Source organism: Rana temporaria, chromosome 7, assembly GCF_905171775.1.
Source record: "Rana temporaria chromosome 7, aRanTem1.1, whole genome shotgun sequence".
In the NCBI taxonomy this organism is placed as follows: domain Eukaryota; kingdom Metazoa; phylum Chordata; class Amphibia; order Anura; family Ranidae; genus Rana; species Rana temporaria.
In genome coordinates this window covers 96,847,725-96,867,172 of record NC_053495.1, presented here as the reverse complement: position 1 = coordinate 96,867,172, position 19,448 = coordinate 96,847,725, and the positions used below count along the sequence as shown (strand labels likewise).

Here is a 19,448-nt window from a genome sequence, read left to right as displayed (position 1 = left end):
AGGATCAGCCAGGTATTTCAGGTGATAGAAGGGGCCAAATTACACAGCACAGACACTATGCTGTATAACATGCTTTAAAGTGGTTGTAAACCCACTTTTTGTACTTTTACCTACAGGTAAGCCTATAACAAGGCTTACCTGTAGGTAAGGAGAATATCTCCTAAACCTGCACGGTTTAGGAGATATTCCCCTCGCAAAGCGCCGCTGCGCATGCGCAGGGGGGATCTACGGCGAAAGGACCGGCAGCCGCCGGACCTTGCCGAGTTTTAAATCTCCCGCGCACACGCGCGGGAGTGACGTCATCGCCGCTCCAGCCAATCACAGCGCTGGAGCGGCGATACCCGGAAGACACGCCGAGGCAAGATGAAATCTCGCTCGGCGTGAATCAGGTAAGTGCTACGCACCTCGTTCCGAGGTAAGTATTTCATAATGAGCTAATATGCGGTGCATATTAGCTCATTATGACTTTTCCCTTACAGGAGGAAAAAAAATAAAAAATTTCCATGCGGGTTTACAACCGCTTTAAGGGAACAGGATCCTTTTTTTTGGGGGTGGGTAACAAACACTTTAAAGTAGCACTGTGCCGAATAGCAAAACATGTCCGGTCAATAAGGAGGTAGCTCAAGTGGATGTTGAAATCCCGATTGATTTTTTTCAACAACCACAGTACAAGTTATAACAGACAGCTGAACACTGCAATCGAAAGGGGACTCTCCTGGGGTGCCTTCTAAATATGTGTACAGCACCAGAACGCCTGCTGGTCTTCACAGCTTGCTTGGAACCTCCATGAGCTCAGTCAGGACACTACACAAGCACTCCTCATGACTCTCTCCCTCATACGTCACATGCTGCGCAAAGGACCAGGCGGGGCCACTTTGTGTTCCCGCCATCAGACTCTGGAGCTTGTCTCTCTCTCTCTCCCCGTATAGTGAGCGGACACAATGCCACCGGGAGCCGCGGGACTTCCCTATGCTGAGGTGACAGGACCGGACACAGCTCACTGACTGCTGGGATTTGGCGCCCTTCATTCATACAGAGACGTGTTCTCCGGCTGGACGTATTGCAGTGCACGGCTCACCATGTCACAGACAGAAGGTGTGGAGGAGATGAGGAGCTGGAGCCAGGAGACCTGCCGGCGAGAGTTACACACAGCTCTCCCCAAACTTCGTATATCCTGATGTGTAACATGTGCACAGCGCTTTCTTTACTCTTGGCTTGTTTTCCTATGTAGAAGCCCTGTAATCACCTCTGACTGTGTCCTCGTGTAATGAGAGGGAAATGTGGGCAGTGTGTAACCAGCAGATGAGGGGCCCATTCACACTGCTATGTGTTGGGCAGGGCAGCCCATGGTGTAAATGAGACATTGGTGTCCTCTGTGTTCAGGTCACATGGCTGTGCTGAGAAAACTTGGACAAGCTGCATTTTTGCACATCTTTATCACTTCACTGCATCACAAAGCATTGCGCTGCCTAAAGATAAACGAAGCGCCAGTTTCTGATGTTTCTATAAAGTTACTAAAGAGAAACGTGAAGTGTTGTAACCGGTGTATGTGCAAAGTTTACCTCAGGCCCCTTTCATGCTTGTGCGACTTGGAGCTGCAAAGTCAGATGACAAGTCGTACTGCATGATTTCCAATGACTACCATTCCTATATGTGCGTCTTCAAGTCGCAGCAACTGCAAAGTAGTCCCTGCACTGCTTTGGTGCAACTTGTCCATAGACTTCAATATTACACAGGCATTGCTTCAAGTCGCACAAGTGTGAAAGGAGCCTCATGGTACACCCCAGTGGATGCGTTAAAAAAAAAAAGCAGCTGTTGGTGTGCAGACCCTGATGCTTCTGGTTCTTGGGATGTTAAAGCCCATCTCCGGGAAAAATGATCCCTTGCAGTGGGGCTGTTCCTGCATTGTAAGGCTTCATTTCCACTGGCGTTTTTACAGCCACTGTTGTTAGCCTTTTTTACAGCTTAAAAATGCCTGTCCATGTTTATTTTGTAAAAAAAAAATATATATTTTTTTTGTGAGCTGCAGCTTTAAAAATGCCGCGGTAGCGTTTTTGAGCGGTTTTTAACATCTGGCGTTTTTACAGCTCTACTCTGGAGCTTCAGAACGCCCTGGTCCTGCGTTTTTTTTACAGCTCAAAAACGCCTATGCCATTTGCAGCTCAAAAACGCCTATGTGGGCATGATGCCATAGAATAACATGGACAGGCGTTTTTAAGCTGTAAAAAACGCTCAGAAAAGTGGCTGTAAAAACGTCAGTGGAAATGAAGCCTAAAGGTTAAAACGGTAGTAAACCACATCCTTTAAAAAAAAAAAACCCTGCAAGATAATGGAATAATGTGCCAGTATGCATTACATACTAGCACATTATGAAATACTTACCTTAGACCAAAGCCCTCTAGCGGTCCGGGTCCGCTGACAGGGCTTCCATCAACCCCCCCCCCCCCCCCAATATGTTTTCTGGGTTTCATGCTCTGGCCGTTTGACTAGCCGAGCCGCAATGACATCACTCCAGCACAACGTATGATTCAGTGATGTCACCCGCTGCATGCCGTGTGAATATCTCCCAAACAGTGCAAGTTTAGAAGATATTTACTGTACCTATAGTTAACCTCCCTGGCGGTATGATTCTGTCAGAAAAAACATGCTAAAAGCGGTACCATTATTTGCAAGGAAATTTGGCGTTTTATATTGTAGGTCTGTAATTTTTAGAAATAACTCACTTAAATCTGACCAAACAAGATTCTAATAGGCATCCCAGGTATGACATTTTTTTAAAAACAAAATTATAAATTATAATATAATAAATAATTATAAATAATTATAACAAATAATAATATAATTATAATAAAAATTATTCAATAATGTAATCAAATCAAAATCACTGAAATTTGCTCAGTTGCAGAATTGTTGCTGTCATTATTATTATTTTTTTATGACGAATTTCCCCACAAATCGCTATCGCACAATTCTGCAAGTGATTATAATTTATTATCGCTGTTTTTTAGCTGATCTAAAACTATTTTTGACATAAAGGGACACTTTTGGTTGCTATGGACAATCTACAGTTTGCAGGGAGAAAGAAACGTTTTTATTATATAAAATGACATGCATGACACAGGACAGACCACTAGGGACAAGGGGGGTGTGTTTTTTTTACATACAGTACTGTAATCTATAAGATTACAGTATACTGTATGTAAGGTGTTTGTTTACTTTTTTGAATTTGGCGCCGTTCTCCGTCCCCGTGCGTCGTAACGTCGCAGGGAACGGAGATCGGCGTCACACGGAGGCACTGTGTGAATCGAGCGAGGTCCCACTCGCTCACACAGCGCGGTGGCATCGCTGGATCCAGGGACAAGGTAAGTAACTTGTGCCTGTGGATCTAGCGAGGCGAGCCCGAGTCTGACTCGGGGTTTCCGCTCGCAGCAGGAAAATCTAACCCCGAGTCAGACTCGGGAAGACCGCCAGGCAGGTTAAGCTTTATTATAGGCTTACCTGTAAGTACAAGTTAAAAAAAAATAAAAAACTTCCACTTTAATTGCTCATTTAGTCTAGGGGAGAGGAGAAAAACTTTTATTTGCCTGGTCCTCTGCTCCATCAATAGATGGTGCTCCCCCACTCTGGTGGTGGACTGTCTCTTGGCATCAACACTTCTAAGGCAGGAATGTGGACCCTGCTTTGGCCTTGATGACATCGGGAGTCTAAAACATGGGGGAGTAGAGGCAACAGGGACCAGTCTAGCTGCAGAGATGATCAGGTAATTTAAATATTTTTTCCTTTCCCCTAGATGGAAACCAAGCAATTAACCCTTGCAATGCAGGCATTGCAAGGGTTAATTGCTAATCCCACTGCGAGGGATAATTTTTTTTAATTGCCCAGGGTTGGGCCTTACATTTTTGCCTTCAAGAACTCTGTTTTGGATAGAAGGTGGTCCTGGACTGCTGCACTCCTTAAAACAATGTCTTTATTATACAAATAAAATCCAAAAAACAACCAAAGCGATGCAGTCAAAATGGAGTGAACAACAGGAAAAAGGTGGCTGACGTTTCACATCATGTGATGCTTACTCGTAGCTACGATTTTTTTTTTTTTTTTTTTTTTTTTTGTGACTGCAACATTATGGCGGACACATCAAACCATTTTGACACATTTTTGGGACCATTGTCATTTTCAAAGCAAAAAATACTATAAAAATGCATTGTTTACTGTGAAAATGACAATTGCAGTTTGGGAGTTAACCACTAGGGGGCGCTGAAGGGGTTAAGTGTGACCTCATATGTGTTTCATATCAGGAAACAGACGATCAATGACCGCGCCACAGTGAAGAACGGGGAAGCTGTGTTTACACACAGCTTCCCCGTTCTTCAGCTCCGGGGACCGATCGCGGGACTCCGGCGGTAATCGGGTCCCACGGTCACGGAGCTTCGGACCAGGTCGCGGGCAGGCGCTTAAAGAGGACGTTCAGGTACGTGCTTGTGCCCAGCCGTGCCATTCTGCCAACGTATATGTGCAGGAGGCGGTCCTTAAGTGGTTAAGGAGTGCGGCAGTCCAGGACCACCTTCTATCCAATGCACCTGTGCATAGCCAGCACCTTTTTGGTTTAGTGGGACGGAAGCAAAGCCAAGGGATCAGCAGTTTTTAGAGCGGTATCATTTCTCACAAGAACTCTGTGTTGCTGCTGACACTTGCAAATCGGGGAGTGTAAGCCACAGTACTGTTATCTCTTTAATGCTGACCTTCACCCTCCTTTTCTAGTTTACCATATATTGAACACTCCCCCTCTTCCACAATTTGAGACTTTTTAAAATCTTTTTTTAACCAGTTGCCAACTAGCCGCCGTATAACAATGTTGTACATTGTTTTACAGCGGCAGGTTGGCTCCCCTGCATGAATCACCGTAGCTGTACGGCGGGTGCTTTAAGGGGTATATGGGCGCGTCCCCGCTGTGTGATGTAGGAGCTGATGCACATGCCGGGCACCGGCGATTGCTCCTGAGAGAAACAGAACAGAGGTCTGTCAATGTAAACAGACAGATCTCCGTTCTGTCAGGGGAGAGGAGACAGATATACCGTTCATACTGGTTATGAACAGCTATCGCTCTTCTCCTCCAGGCAGTCCCACCCCCCTACAGTTAGAAACCCTCCCTAGGATACACATTTAACCCCTTGATTGCCCACTGGTGTTAACCCCTTTCCTGCCAATGACATTTATACAGTAATCTGTGGCTATTTTATAGCTCTAATCGCTGTATAAATGTCAATGGTCCCAAAAAGGTGTCCTATCTGTCCACCGCAATGTTGCAGTCCCGCAAAAAATCAGAGCGCTGCTATTGCTAGTAAAAATGCCATAAATCTATACCCTATTTTGTAAACGCTATAACTTTTGCGCAAACCAATCAATATACGCTTATTGTGATTTTTTTTTTTTTTTTTTTTTTTTTAGTTTTTAACCAAAAATATATAGAAGAAATTATATCAGCCTAAACTGATGAAGAATTTTTTTTTTTAAATTGGGATATTTATTGTAGCAGAAAGTAAAACAATGTTTTTTCTTTCAAAATTGTTACACTTTTTTTTGGTTTATAGCGCAAAAAAATTAAAACTGTAGAGGTGGATCAAATACCACCAAAAGAAAGCTCTATTTGTGGGGAATAAAAGAACATACATTTTGTTTGGATACAGCATCGCACGACGTGCAATTGTCAGTTAAATCAAGGCAGTGCTGTATAGGAAAAAAAGGCCTGACCATTAACCACTTACAGACCGGAAGATTTGGCTGCTTAGTGACCAGGCTATTTTTTGCTATGCGACGCTGTGTCGCTTTAACTGATAATTGCGCAGTCGTGCGACGCTGTACCCAAACAAAATTGACGTCCTTTTTTTACCCCACAAATAGTGCAACAAAAGAGAACGCTAGACCACATGAGCTTGTAAATATTTTATGCAGCATAGAAAGAAGAGGAGGTTTATGTTATCTTCCTGGGGGGTGGTTTGTGAAGTTCTTCTTTACCCTGTGTCCACCAAGGTACGTTTATTGATGTAGCACGATGGCAATAAAGTAAAAAATTAAATGAATGAAAAAAAAATAAGTACCTCCCATTGCCTTGCGCACACATCCAAATGTGCATGTAGGATGTGTATGCAAACATTGATTGCATCACACGTGAAGTATTGGTGCAATGTCTGAGTAAGAGTGATAATTCTAGAGCCTTATATCATGGGTAACTTTAACTTGGGGTTTTTAAAGTGTAGCTTATAGACAATTTTCTGTACCACAGTTTTTTTTTTTTTGCTACTTCAAGGCCATGTATAATTTCAACCACTTTACCTCCCAAACTTGTACAAACCAGAGCAATGTGCCCTCCGAGGCTGCAGATGAGCATCGATCAGGCTGCACTGATGGCAAAGGTGAGACTGCATTGATGGGCACTGACCCATAATTTACTTCACAGTTCTTTATTTGAAAATTAAAGGGTTAGTAAAGGGGAAAAAAAACATTTCCTTTAAAATAACAAACATGTTATACTTAACTCCACTGTGCAGTTCGTTTTGCACAGTGTGACCCCAATCCATGTCTTCTGGGGTCCCTCAGTCTCTGGTCCTCACCGCAAGAACTCGCCACAGTCATGCGAGAGCGCTCGCATGGTGGTGAGTATTTGCGGGCACGCTCCCGTGATACAGCGATCGGCCATAGCCGCTCACTGTATCACTAGGGGCGCCGCGTCACTGAATGTGATTGACAGCAGCGCCAGCCAATGGCTGGGCTGCTCTCAATCCATCCGCTCTAGACAATCAGCGGCCAGGCTGCGCGGCGAAGAGGATCTCGGGACCGAGCGCAGGACTTTCAAGGGGTCAGGTAAGTAAACCGGGGGGGGGGGGGGGGCTGCAAGATCAGATGGTTTTTCACCTTAATGCATAGATTGCATTAAGGTGAATTTCTTTTTCCTTTACAACTCCTTTGAGTTTTTTTTTCCTGAAACTTCCCTTTTTAAAGTGAAGATGCCTGTTATATACCTGTGTGCATCTCTTCACCATACACGGCCACAAAGGCAAGAGAACACACTGACATAATTTGAATGGTTTAAAGGTCAAATGGTTGGCCCTCACGCATGTTGTCTTCATCAAATCTGGCCCTTTTTGAAAAAAGTTTGGATACCCCTGTCCTATGTGATCTAAATGGAAGTTCAGCCCCTCCCCAACCCCCCTTTGCCCACGGCCTTCTGGGACAAGTTACAGGTCCCAAAAGGCTGCAGCACTATTCACAAGGTGCGGCGGACAAATAAGAAAATAACCAGAACCACAGATATTAGTGGATATAAGAGGATTTTAAAAGAGATTCCTGCCACTCGATACCACAATGCCAGTGAATCATTGGTTAATAGGCTAAAGAAAATGAGACGAGTGGCGCAAATCTAAAAAATCCTACAATCTTGTGGTAATGAACTCCTTGCTATTAACACGTGAAAAAAAAAATCAATGCAACCCTCTAAACTGTGCCGTTACCTGCAAAATGAATCTGTCATATAACAATCTAGATATTCTATAGTCAAAGTGCAAATGCAAAAAATAAAAACACAATCCCCCAAAAAATTTGGGTGCTAAAAAAATTAGAGTTCAGAAATCAAGAGCATACATCTGAAATTCTTATATATTACAAAGTATAATTCTTAAAGTGCATATGTTCAAAACTAGAAGTCCATATTCTCAATTCCAGGAAGAATCAAGAACCAAAGCGTGATCCGAGATGTTTAATTCATGTAATCGCACACACGATGTGCTCCGTCACCATAAATCCAAAAGTAACTCACCAGAAATTTATGGCTGGTCAAATTATAAAACGGCAAAAGTGCTCCGTGTTATATATCGGGCAGCTCTACTCTCCACTTTGCTGTTTCTGATGTGCCTCTGATGTGTCAGTTTCTCTCCCGAATTAGACCAAAGAATTTTTAGGGGGAAGGAAGAAAGATCTCCATAGCGTGATACCGTTTACAAAAAGCTTGTTTATTAAAACTTGGTAAGCGCTCACATTATTCAAGTGTCATGCCGTCATCTCCGAGAGGACATTAAATGATGAAACTAGTAGGGCGGGGCTAGGACGCTGACACCATCAGGCTTTACGGGTATCGTGCTTGCCGATTTCGTTACTGCAGTCGGAGGCGACAGGCATATATAACCTGAATAATGTAAGTGCTTTTAACCAAGTTTTAATAAACAAGCATTTTTTAAAAAGGTATCGCGCTATGGAGATCTTTCTTCATTCCCCTAAAAATCCTTTTCTAATTCGGGAGAGGAACTGACAAGAGGACACGTCAGAAACCCGTTTGGAGTGGATAATGGATCTGCCTGATCTATAACGGAGCGCTTTTGCTGGTTTATAATTTGACTAGCCATAGTTTCTGATCCAAACATGTTCACTGTTTTTAACCACTTGACAACTGGGCACTTAAACACCCTTAATAACCAGACCAATTTTCAGCTTTCGGTGCTCTCACATTTTGAATGACAATAACTCAGTCATACAACACTGTAACCAAATGAAATTTTTGTCATTTTTTTCCCAAAAATAGAGCTTTCTTTTGGTGGTATTTAATCACCTCTGCGGTTTTTATTTTTTCCACTATAAATGAAAAAAGAAAGAAAATTTTGTAAAAAAAAAAGAATTTTTCTTCATTTCTATTATAACATTTTGCAAAAAAGTAATTTGTTTTCATAAATTTGGCCTAAAATGTATACTGCTACATATCTTTGGTAAAAAAAAAAAAAAAATGGGTTATTATTTAGTCTGGGTAAAAGTTATAGGGTCTACAAGCTATGGTACCAATTACTGAAAATTGATCAATTTGATCACATTTGATGTACTGACAGCCTCTCTCATTTCTTGAGACCCTAACATGCCAGAAAAGTACAAATACCCCCCAAATGACCCCTTTTTGGAAAGAAGACATTCCAAGGTATTTAGAAAGAGGCATGGTGAGTTTTTAGAAGTTGTAATTTTTTCCCACAATTCTTTGCAAAATCAAGATTTTTTATTTTTTTTCCCACAAAATGTTCATATTCGCCGGTTATTTCTCACACACAGCATATGCATAACACTAATTACACCCCAAAACACATTCTGCTATTCCTCCCGAGTATGCCGATACCAAATGTGTGAGACTTTTACACAGCGTGGCCACATACAGAGGCCCGACATGCAGGGAGCACCATCAGGCGTTCTGGAACACCCAGACCAATTCTGACATTCCTCTCCTACATGGAAAAATCATAATTTATTTGCTAGAAAATTACATAGAACCCCAAAACATTATATATGCTTTTTTAGCAAAAACCCTAGAGAATACAATGGCGGTCGTTGCAACTTTTTATCGCGCACGTTATTTTCGCAGCAATTGTTCGAATGTGTTTTTTTGGAAATAAAACGGTTTTGTGCTTTTAAAAAAAAAAAAACATTAAAGTTAGCCCAATGTTTTTGCATAATATGAAAGATGAAGTTACGCCGAGTCAATAGATACCCAACATGTCACCCTTCAAAATTGCACACGCTTGTGGAATGGCGCCAAACTTCGCTACTTAAAAATCCCCATAGGCGACGCTTTAAATATTTTTACTGGTTACATCTTTTTAGTTGGAGAAGAGCTCTAGGGCCAAAAGTATTGCTCTTGCTCCAACGTTTTTTATTTTTATTGTTCATTTCACTTTATTTTAGTTTGATACGTTTTTCCCCAAAAATAAATGTTTTGATCACTTTTATTCCTATTACAAGGAATGTAAACATCCCTTGTAATAGGAATATAGCATGACAGGTCCTCTTTACAGTGAGATGTGGGGTCAATAAGACCCCACATCTCACCTCTAGGCTGGGAAGCCTTAAAAAAAAAAAAAAACGATCCTGGTTTCGATCGTATCGGTGAGTCAGAAGAGGCACCGGAGGGAGAAGGGAGGGGAGACGTCCCCTTTCGCCTCCCGTAAGAACAATCGAGGTGGAACAGCCGACATGATTGTTCTTATGGTGTAGGGAATCGCCGGCTGAAAAAAATGATATCTGAATGATGCCTGTAGCTGCAGGCATCATTCAGATATCCCTGCACAAAGTCAAGGACGTCATGACGGCCGGTGGGCGGGAAGTGGTTAAAACGCATTTTTTCCCCAGAGTATTAGCCGGGGTATTGCAGAGTATTGGTGTTGGGGTATTGCAGAGTATTGGTGTTGGGGTATTGCAGAGTATTGGTGTTGGGGTATTGCAGAGTATTGGTGTTGGGGTATTGCAGAGTATTGGTGCGGGGGTATTGCAGAGTATTGGTGCGGGGGTATTGCAGAGTATTGGTGCGGGGGTATTGCAGAGTATTGGTGCGGGGGTATTGCAGAGTATTGGTGCGGGGGTATTGCAGAGTATTGGTGCGGGGGTATTGCAGAGTAATTGCGCAGGGGTATTGCAGAGTATTGCCGGGGAGTAATGCAGAGTATTGCCGGGGAGTAATGCAGAGTATTGCCGGGGAGTAATGCAGAGTATTGCCGGGGAGTAATGCAGAGTATTGCGCAGGGGGTGGTATGCAGAGTATTGCGCAGGGGGTGGTATGCAGAGTATTGCGCAGGGGGTGGGTATGCAGAGTATTGCGCAGGGGGTGGGTATGCAGAGTATTGCGCAGGGGGGGGGTATGCAGAGTATTGCGCAGGGGGTGGGTATGCAGAGTATTGCGCAGGGGGTGGGTATGCAGAGTATTGCGCAGGGGGTGGGTATGCAGAGTATTGCGCAGGGGGGGGTATGCAGAGTATTGCGCAGGGGGGGGGGTATGCAGAGTATTGCGCAGGGGGGGGGGTTATGCAGAGTATTGCGCAGGGGGGGGGGTATGCAGAGTATTGCGCAGGGGGGGGGGGTATGCAGAGTATTGCGCAGGGGGGTATGCAGAGTATTGCCGGGGGTATGCAGAGTATTGCGCAGGGGGGGTATTGTAGGGGGGGTATTGCAGAGTATTGTAGGGGGTAATGCACAGTATTGCAGGGGGTTTCAGGGATGGCTGAGCAGGGATGGCTGGATCTGTGACTGCAATAGTCACAGATCCATCCACAGCGCTGCTGACACCCGCGCTCCCCCTCTCACACTGTACCGCTCGGTACAGAGAGAGGAGGGAGGAACCGGCGTCATCAAAAGACGCCGGTTTGTTTACATGTGATCACTTCATCATTGGACGGAGCGATCACGTGGTAAACGGCCGCTATCAGCGGCCATTTACCGCGATTCGTGATCGGCCGGGTCCTCTGGACCCGGCGGTCACGGATGTTCCCGTGTGCGCGCCCCAGGGGACGCGCGGGAGAGCGACTCTGGGAGGACGTACATTGACGCCCTCCTAGAGTTAACCACCCGCCCTGTAGACGTATATTGTCTATGGGGCGGTTACTAAGTGGTTAAAACGTACTGCACCTGCGATCTGAAGCGAGTATTAAATTAACGATACCTGAAGCACAGGTCATAAACCTAATGTGTTTGCCTGCACAGATCTGGTTGCTGTGTGTTTTTTAACCACCTCAATACTAACTGGACGCATTCACCCTCTTCCTGCCCACGCCAATTTGCACCTTTCAGTGCTGTCGGCAGAGGCATTGCTAGGTCTACAAAAGACCTGGGGCTAGAGTACATAGCGAAGTAAAGAAAGTCATATGCTTGGGGGGCCATACACATGTATGTAATATTTGTGCATATACATTTTTTTTTTTCTCTCGCAAAAGTGAGAGCGCCTCACATTTTTGTAAATACTTTATTATATCTTTTCATGTGACAACACTGAAGAAAGTAATGTAAAGTAGTGAGTGTACAGCTTGTATAACAGTGTAAAGTTGCTGTCCCCTCAAAATAACTCGACACACAGCCATTAATGTCTAAACGGCTGGCAACAAAAGTGAGTACACCCCTAAGTGAAAATGTCCAAGTTAAGCCCAAAGTGTCAATATTTTGTGTGGCCACAATTATTTTCCAGCACTGCTTTAACCCTCTTGGCAATGAAGTTTACCAGATCTTCACAGGTTGCCACTGGAGTCCTCTTCCACTCCTCCATGATGACATCACAGAGCTGGTGGATGTTAGAGCCCTTGCGCTCCTCCACCTTATGTTTTAAGGTTGCCCCACAGATGCTCAATGGGGTTTAGGTCTGGAGACATGCTTGGCCAGTCCATCACCTTTACCAATTCAACCTCTGCAGCAATGCTGGCAGCACACGTCTATTTCCAAAAAGACATCTTCTGGACATGATGCTGAGCATATGCACTCAACTTCTTTGGTCAACCATGGCAAGGCCTGTTCTGAGTGGAACCTGTCCTGTTAAACCGCTGTATGGTCTTGGCCAGCATGCTGCAGCTCAGTTTCAGAGTCTTTTGAACTTCCAGTGACCAGTATGAGAGCGATAACACCAAAGTTAACACACCTGCTCCCCATTCACACCTGAGAACTTGTAACACCGAGTCCTATGACACCAGGGAGGGAAAATGGCTATTTGGTCCCAATTTAGTCATTTTCACTTATATGTGTACTCACTTTTGTTTACAGCGGTTTAGACATTAATGGCTGTTGAATTATTTTGAAGGGACAGCAAATGTACACTCATACAAGCTGTACACTCACTACTTTACATTGTAGCAAAGAATAATTTCTTCAGCGTTGTCACATGAAAAGATATAATAACATATTTACAGAAATGTGAGGAGTGTACTCAATTTCACTTTTGTGAGATACTGTGTGTATGTATGTGTGTAAAATATATATATATATATATATATATATATAATTATACACACACGGTCACTGCGCTTTGTGCCCGCCTGCCCGAAAAGGGCAGAGCGCATAGGGCTTTTCTCAGCGGCGCATGTGCAGTTGACATGTCGGCCCAGGCCCGCTGCCATATCTTTTACATGTGCCATTGCTCTCAAAGTGGCCCCAGGGCAGGCGGCCTACCAGGAAATTTCCCAGTAGCCCAGTTCGGACCTGAGCGGACCAATACACTCAGTAAGAGACTTGGGGCTATAGCCCCAGAAGCCATCCCCTAGCAACGCCACTAGCTAGTGGTAATGTCAATTACTAGGTCTGCAACACTAGCCAAATGCATTTTTGGATGGCGCTGTATTCAGACAGTGATTTTTGGAAGTATTACAGAGCCCATGCAGTATTGTCCAAAACATAATTATGTCTGCTTTTAATGCAGTGCTGTCTGAGGGCCCGAAGATCATGGGCATTCATTGTTGCGCTTTTGCATTGTCCCTTGCATACAGACTCTCTGAGACACTCTGGCTCTCTAAGATGCTCTTCTTTTTTATTTTTTATACTCAATCATGGTACTGACCTGTTTCCAGTTAACCTCATGAGTTGCAAAATGCTCTTCCTTGTTGGTTCCACTTACTTTCCAGCTTTTTGTTGCCATGTCCTAACTTTTTCGAGACATGTTGCTGCTGCCATAAATTTTTTTCTATTGTGAATAAAATATGGATATATGAGATCCGCAAATGATTACATTCCGTTTTTATGTAGATTTTACACTGCATCCCAATTTTGGGATTTGGGGTTGTGTTTAAAATGATGTATAAAAAATGACAAAATATACAGTGTGCAGTGTTTCCTTAATTAATCCCACTCCATGTTTCAGAGCTCAGATAGCTGGGAGGAGATGATTCGTAAGTTGACTAAAACTACTCGCTACTCTCAATCTGTATACCTTTGCTTACATATGTAGACTTATAAAGTTGTCTTCTGTTCCAGGACTGTTTAAGATTGTTACAGAAGTGCTTCTACCACACATTAGTCTGGAGGAGGTGGAACAAGGTGTATTTTCACAACTGCTGCCAAAGGTATTGTCACTCTTTGCAAAGCACACCAGTTAGTTTTGGATTGTGTGTGGAATGGTTTGAAACCATATTTTTTGCTGTTTCTGTAGTCATTGCATTGATTCTACCTCCATTCCTTTGTGGTCATTAAGTCAGAAGGTAAGCAATATCTCAACAATGGGGACACCGACAGTAATAAAACATGATTTTAAAATTATAACAGTCTGTGTCCCTGTTGAGATTATCTAACTTCCTGTTTAGTCATCTGGATAGGAAGCAGATTAAAGTGTCCCCAATGGGAACATGATCCGCAATAAAAACCTAATGGGCCCATAGGTCTTCCCCACTGTTAACCAAATGTTGGCTGGAGTTTGGCTTCAAAAGTCTATCATATTAAATACAGACTACGCAGATCTCCCATGATGTAAACCATTGGTCGCCAACATGCAGCCTGCCTTGGCTTTTAAATCGATCAGCTCAATTTAGTGTAAGATAGGCCTAAAATGTTGGGCCCCAGGGAGATGACAGTTTGTGTTGTGCCTGCTTTCCTGCAATGCACCAGTTCTTTGCATCATTAGTCAAATACTTTTCCATTACAGCCCTGGTCACATGGCCTATCAGGATGTCATGTGACTGTGTGGCACTGAGACTGATAGCTGACATTGGAAGCCCTGCATAGGTTGTCAGTCTGGGCCTGTAATGTAAAATGAGAGAGAGTGCTGAGGAGAAGAACATTTAGATAAAGGATATTTGTAGAAGCTAATGTGAGTTCATATTGAATGATTATAAACGTAATTGCCGTCTGCATAAAGTGCTAGTCACACTTTAGCTGTGTTACTATGCTTTAATGAACACCCGTTTTCTACAGTTTGCATGTTAAACTGAGTTATGTTAAGGCATTTGAAAACACACGCACCATATTTTCCAGTAACCAAAATTGCTTTACTGCCATTCTGACAGCTTTGTAGACATGAGATGCCTGTTTCATAGCTACACTTCTATATGAAAAATGTTGTGCAGCCCACCATCTGAAACTATTGTATTTAAACGTAATGCGATATGACTTCATAATACTTTTCTGTTCTGCAACTAAGGCAGAGCTGATCCAGCAATAGGTTACTATTAGAACTGATCAATTGCTGCATAGCTGTATAAGAGGGGGAGGCTTGATCAGCTCACCACTGACCTAATCTACACCCTCCTTCACCCATGAAAAAAATGTGTTCTATAAAGGTAAAATAATAATTTAATGTAATCAAAGATTCCCTCTCAATTATAGCCTAGGTGACAACAAATACATTGCATGTTTTGGATGACATTTGCATTCATTGTGTGAGCATCAAAAACACCCCTCACATTTTTGTAAATATTTTATTACATCTTTTCATGTATATCTTTCAATTAGCTGTCCCCTAAAATAACTCGACACACAGCCAATAATGTCTAAACCGCTGACAACAAAAGTGAGTACACCCCTAAGTGAAAATGTCCAAATTGGGCCCAAAAGTGTCAATATTTTGTGTGGCCATCGATATTTTCTAGCAGTGCCTTAACCCCCCCCCTTGGCCATCGAGTTCACCAGAGCTTCACAGGTTGCCACTGGAGTCCTCTTCCACTCCTCCATGACGACATCACGGCTGGTGGATGTTAGAGACCCTGCGCTCCTCCACCTTCCATTTGAGAATATCCCACAAATGCTCAATAGGGTTTAGGTCTGGAGACATGCTTGGCCAGTCCATCACCTTTACCCTCAGCTTCTTTACCAAGGCAGTGGTCGTTTTGGAGGTGTGTTTGGGGTTGTCATCATGTTGGAATACTGCCCTGTGGCCCTGTCTCTGAAGGGATGGGATCATGCTCTGCTTCAGTATGTCACATGGTTCCCTCAATGAACTGTAGCTCCCCAGTGCTGGCAGCACTCATGCAGCCCCAGACCAGAAGCTGAGGGTAAAGGTAATGGACAGGTGGAGGAGTGCAAGGTCTCTAACATCCACCAGCTGTGATGTCGTCATGGAGAAGTGGAAGAGGACTCCAGTGGCAACCTGTGAAGCTCTGGTGAACTCCATGCCCAAGGGGGTTAAGGCAGTGCTGGAAAATAATTGTGGCCCCACAAAATATTGACACTTTGTTTTGGGCCCAATTTGAGTATTCCCCCCCCTCACCTTCCAGGACCGCTACTTGAGAGATGATTGGCTCCGCCCTCTACAGAAAAAACAAATCGGATACAATTTAAAAGGCCCCTCCCTTTCCTCTGACCCTCGTTGTTTTGTGTTTCCAGACCCACCAGGAGCACCAACATGTTTTTTTTTTTTTTTTCCCTAGGTTTGGTAACTGTGATTGGCGGACCCCCTGCTCTGGCAACATCCAGTACGGGTTGTGGCCAAGTCCTGGGTGTGTTCAGTCCCTGTTTTTTCAGCCAGAAGGGTTCCCTATTGTTGGAGGTACTTGCTTACCTGTGTAGGTGGTGGCAACTTCCTTCAGGTTTTTCCCCAGCTCTGCCTGGTGTAAGCCTTGTCTTCCTCGGCTTCACCGAGGTGTTCTTCCGGCTTCGTGTTCATAAGGAACACAGCGGAGTACACTGAGGACATGCTGCCTGGGACAGCAGCCCATTTTCCCCGGCCGATCTCCACTCACCAATGGAGCTTGAGGACAGGCCTGAGGGAGCGAGCACCCGCTCGGATGGAACCAGCGACAGCCTCAGGTTCCCATACTGCCCCCAAGGTAAGCCCTTGTCATATGCAACAAGGGACATTTTTTGTATGGGCCTTCTTTTCTTAAGGCTCTTGTTTCTGTTTTTTCTAGAATGGACCGATGAAAAAGAAATGCGGTAACTGTAGAGCCAGGCTGCCTGATGGATATAAAAGGCTTTTTTGTGAAGATTGTATTGCAACTAGGGCTAGTTCAGAGGCTACCTAATGTATTTTTATGAAGGAGTTGATAGCCTACTTCTGGTCTTTCAATGACAGGGCAGCAGGTCTGGGGCCTTCTTTTTCTGGTCCCAGAACTCAAGAGCCTTCAATTTCAGTTAGACCCTTCCTTGTTCCGAGATCAGTGATTCACACTATACCTCAGATCTGGAAGAAGGGGAGAACCCGAGCTCCTCATCTGATAGGGTTACCCGCCTTCCCCACTGATGCGGAATCCCCAAGTTTTTTTTTCCAGCAGAGGATATTGATTAACTTTTAAAATCAATTTATGCCTCTGAACAAATTATGATGCCACAGCAAATCCAATCTGTGCAGGATAGAATGTATAGGGTCTTCAGGGGCGGAATTCAAGGACTTTGCCGGTTCACCAGTCACTTAAAGATATCATTCTTTCAGAATGGAAAGAACCTGAAAGGAGAATGTTCCAGTCTAAAGGGCACAAAAGAAGATTTCCTCTTCAATCTGAAATTAAAGAGACTTTCTTTAAATGTCCTAAGCTAGATGCCCCTATGTCACAGGTTTCTAAAAAGTCAGACCTGTAATTTGAAGACTCAGGAGTCCTTAAAGGAACACTAAAGGCAAGATTTTTTTGTTTAAAAATAACAAACATGTTATACTTACCTCCGCTGTGCAGTTCGTTTTGCACAGAGTGGCCCCGATCCATGTCTTCTGGGGTCCCTCGGCAACTGTCTCAGCTCCTCCTCGCAAAAGCTTTCCACCTTCATGCGAGCACCCTCGCATGGTGGAAAGCTTTTGCGAGCGCGGTTCCGTGATACAGCGGCGGCAGACTATCACTCGGCCCCGGCGCGCTGCGCCATCCGCTGTGATTGACAGCAGCGGCAGCCAATGGCTGCACTGCTATCAATCCGCCCAGCCTGGCCAATCAACGGCCAGGCTGGTAACCAAACAGGATGACGAGAACGTGCCCGGGACTTTCGAGGGGTGAGGTAAGTAAAACGGGCACGGGGTGGGGGGGGGGGGGGGCGGTGCTGTCAGATGTTTTTTTTACCTTAATGCATAGGATGCATTAAGGTAAAAAAAGAAAAACTTTTACCTTTGCAACCCCTTCTTTAACGAGAAAATGGATAGGAAGGCCGACTCTTTGCTGAGTAAGGCCTGGGATGCTTCAGCTTTGTTCTTGGAGCCAGCTGTAGCATCCACCTGGGTGGCTAGGAATTTGGATGTATGGGTTTTGCGTCTAGATAATCTCCTTTCATCCGACACCCCCAAAGAGGAAATTAGGGAGTCCCTCCCACTCATTACCAAGTCAGTAGCCTTCTTGGCTGACGCAGCTGCATCCTCTGAAAGCTGCAGCTAGGTCTTCTGCTCTCATTAATTCAGCCAGGCGAGCGATCTGGCTTAAGTCTTGGGAGGGGGACCTTATCTCCAAGAACAAGCTCTGCGGCATTCCCTTTGAAGGCAAGCTCTTATTCGGTTCCTCCTTGGTGGAGGTCCTAGCTCGTTCCTCTGAGAAGAGTAAAACGGTTCCCTTCTCAAAAGAATAAGCCACACAATTGGAAGCCTTTTTCCCGGTTTCCAGAACAAAGTTAATTTTGGAACCAACAGGCGAAGAAAAAGTGGTATTTTAACAAAGATGAGCAAAAGGAGACTCTCTTTAATCCTTCAGCTCCTTCCAAAAATCCCCAGTGACGCTAGGATAGGGGTAGGGGGAAGGTTGTCCCATTTCATCAAAGAATGGGCAGAGATTTCCGACAATTCCTTTATCCTTCAAACGTTGGAAAGGGGTTACAGGTTGGAATTCAAAAGTCCCCCCCCCCCCCCCCCATTTCTTGCTCATCTGCCGAGAAACCAAGAAAGACAGCAAGCCATGTTGAATCTAGTCTCCATGTGGGAAACAGAAGGGGTCATTTCCCCTGTTCCGGAAAATTGAAAATTCCGGGGATTTTATTCCCACGTCTTTTTGGTTCAGAATGCCTCCGGCGGCATCCGGATGGTCATCAATTTAAGCATCCTGAACAAATATATTCTCTACGGACGTTTCCGGATGGGAAACATTTATTCTGTAAGGAATCTATTGTGGCCAGAGGTATTCTGGTTACCCTGGATCTTCAGGACGCTTATTATTATTATACAGGATTTATATAGCGCCAACAGTTTGTGCAGCACCTTACATCAGGGAAGACAGTCGCAATACAATTCAATACAGGAGGGATCAGAGGGCCCTGCTAGTTAGAGCTTACAATCTAGAATCTAGCTTATCTTCATGTTCCAATCTGCCAGAACCACCGAAGGTTCCTCAGATTTGCGATTCTCATGGACAACGGGTCAAGTCATTGGCAGTTCAATGCCTTCTTTTCGGTCTCTCGGCAGAAGGATCATGGCCGAAGTCGTGACCTTTTTTCGGTTACAGAGTGTATCAATCGTCCCATATGTGGACGATTTTCTGATCTTTGCCCTTAGACAGAGTCCCTTATCCGGGATATGCAGTTGGTTTTGCAGACCTTTCAGAATCTAGGGTGGAAAGTCAACCAATGGAAGTCTTGTCTGGTACCCTTCCAGAGCATACTTTTTCTGGTTTATCTAATAGACTCTGTTGCTCAGAAGATTTTTCTTCCCGAGGAGAACATTTTGAAACTTCTTCTCGCCGTGCAGGCCTTCAAATTGCTCCCACAGACCTCGCTTCGGCAGATCATTCAGTTATTGGGTTTAATGACTGCAGCCATCCCAGGGGTGCCCTGGGCCCAATTACACTCCA

At 44.3% G+C, this 19,448-nt stretch overlaps 1 protein-coding gene across 3 annotated transcripts in view; it reads left to right on the top strand.

Moving 5' to 3' along the window:
• Positions 1–710: 710 nt before the first annotated feature.
• C7H1orf112 (chromosome 7 C1orf112 homolog) overlaps positions 711–19,448 on the top strand; it is a 414,829-nt gene continuing 396,091 nt past the window's right edge. Inside the window, exons 1-3 of one of the 3 annotated variants that reach the window (XM_040359710.1) lie at positions 711–1,169; positions 13,619–13,658; positions 13,744–13,832. In XM_040359710.1, the coding sequence (XP_040215644.1) occupies positions 1,080–1,169; positions 13,619–13,658; positions 13,744–13,832 (219 nt within the window). In that variant the 5' untranslated portion in view covers positions 711–1,079. The remainder of the gene's footprint in view (positions 1,170–13,618; positions 13,659–13,743; positions 13,833–19,448) is intronic. The other 2 variants (XM_040359708.1, XM_040359709.1) reach the window with 2 other exon arrangements.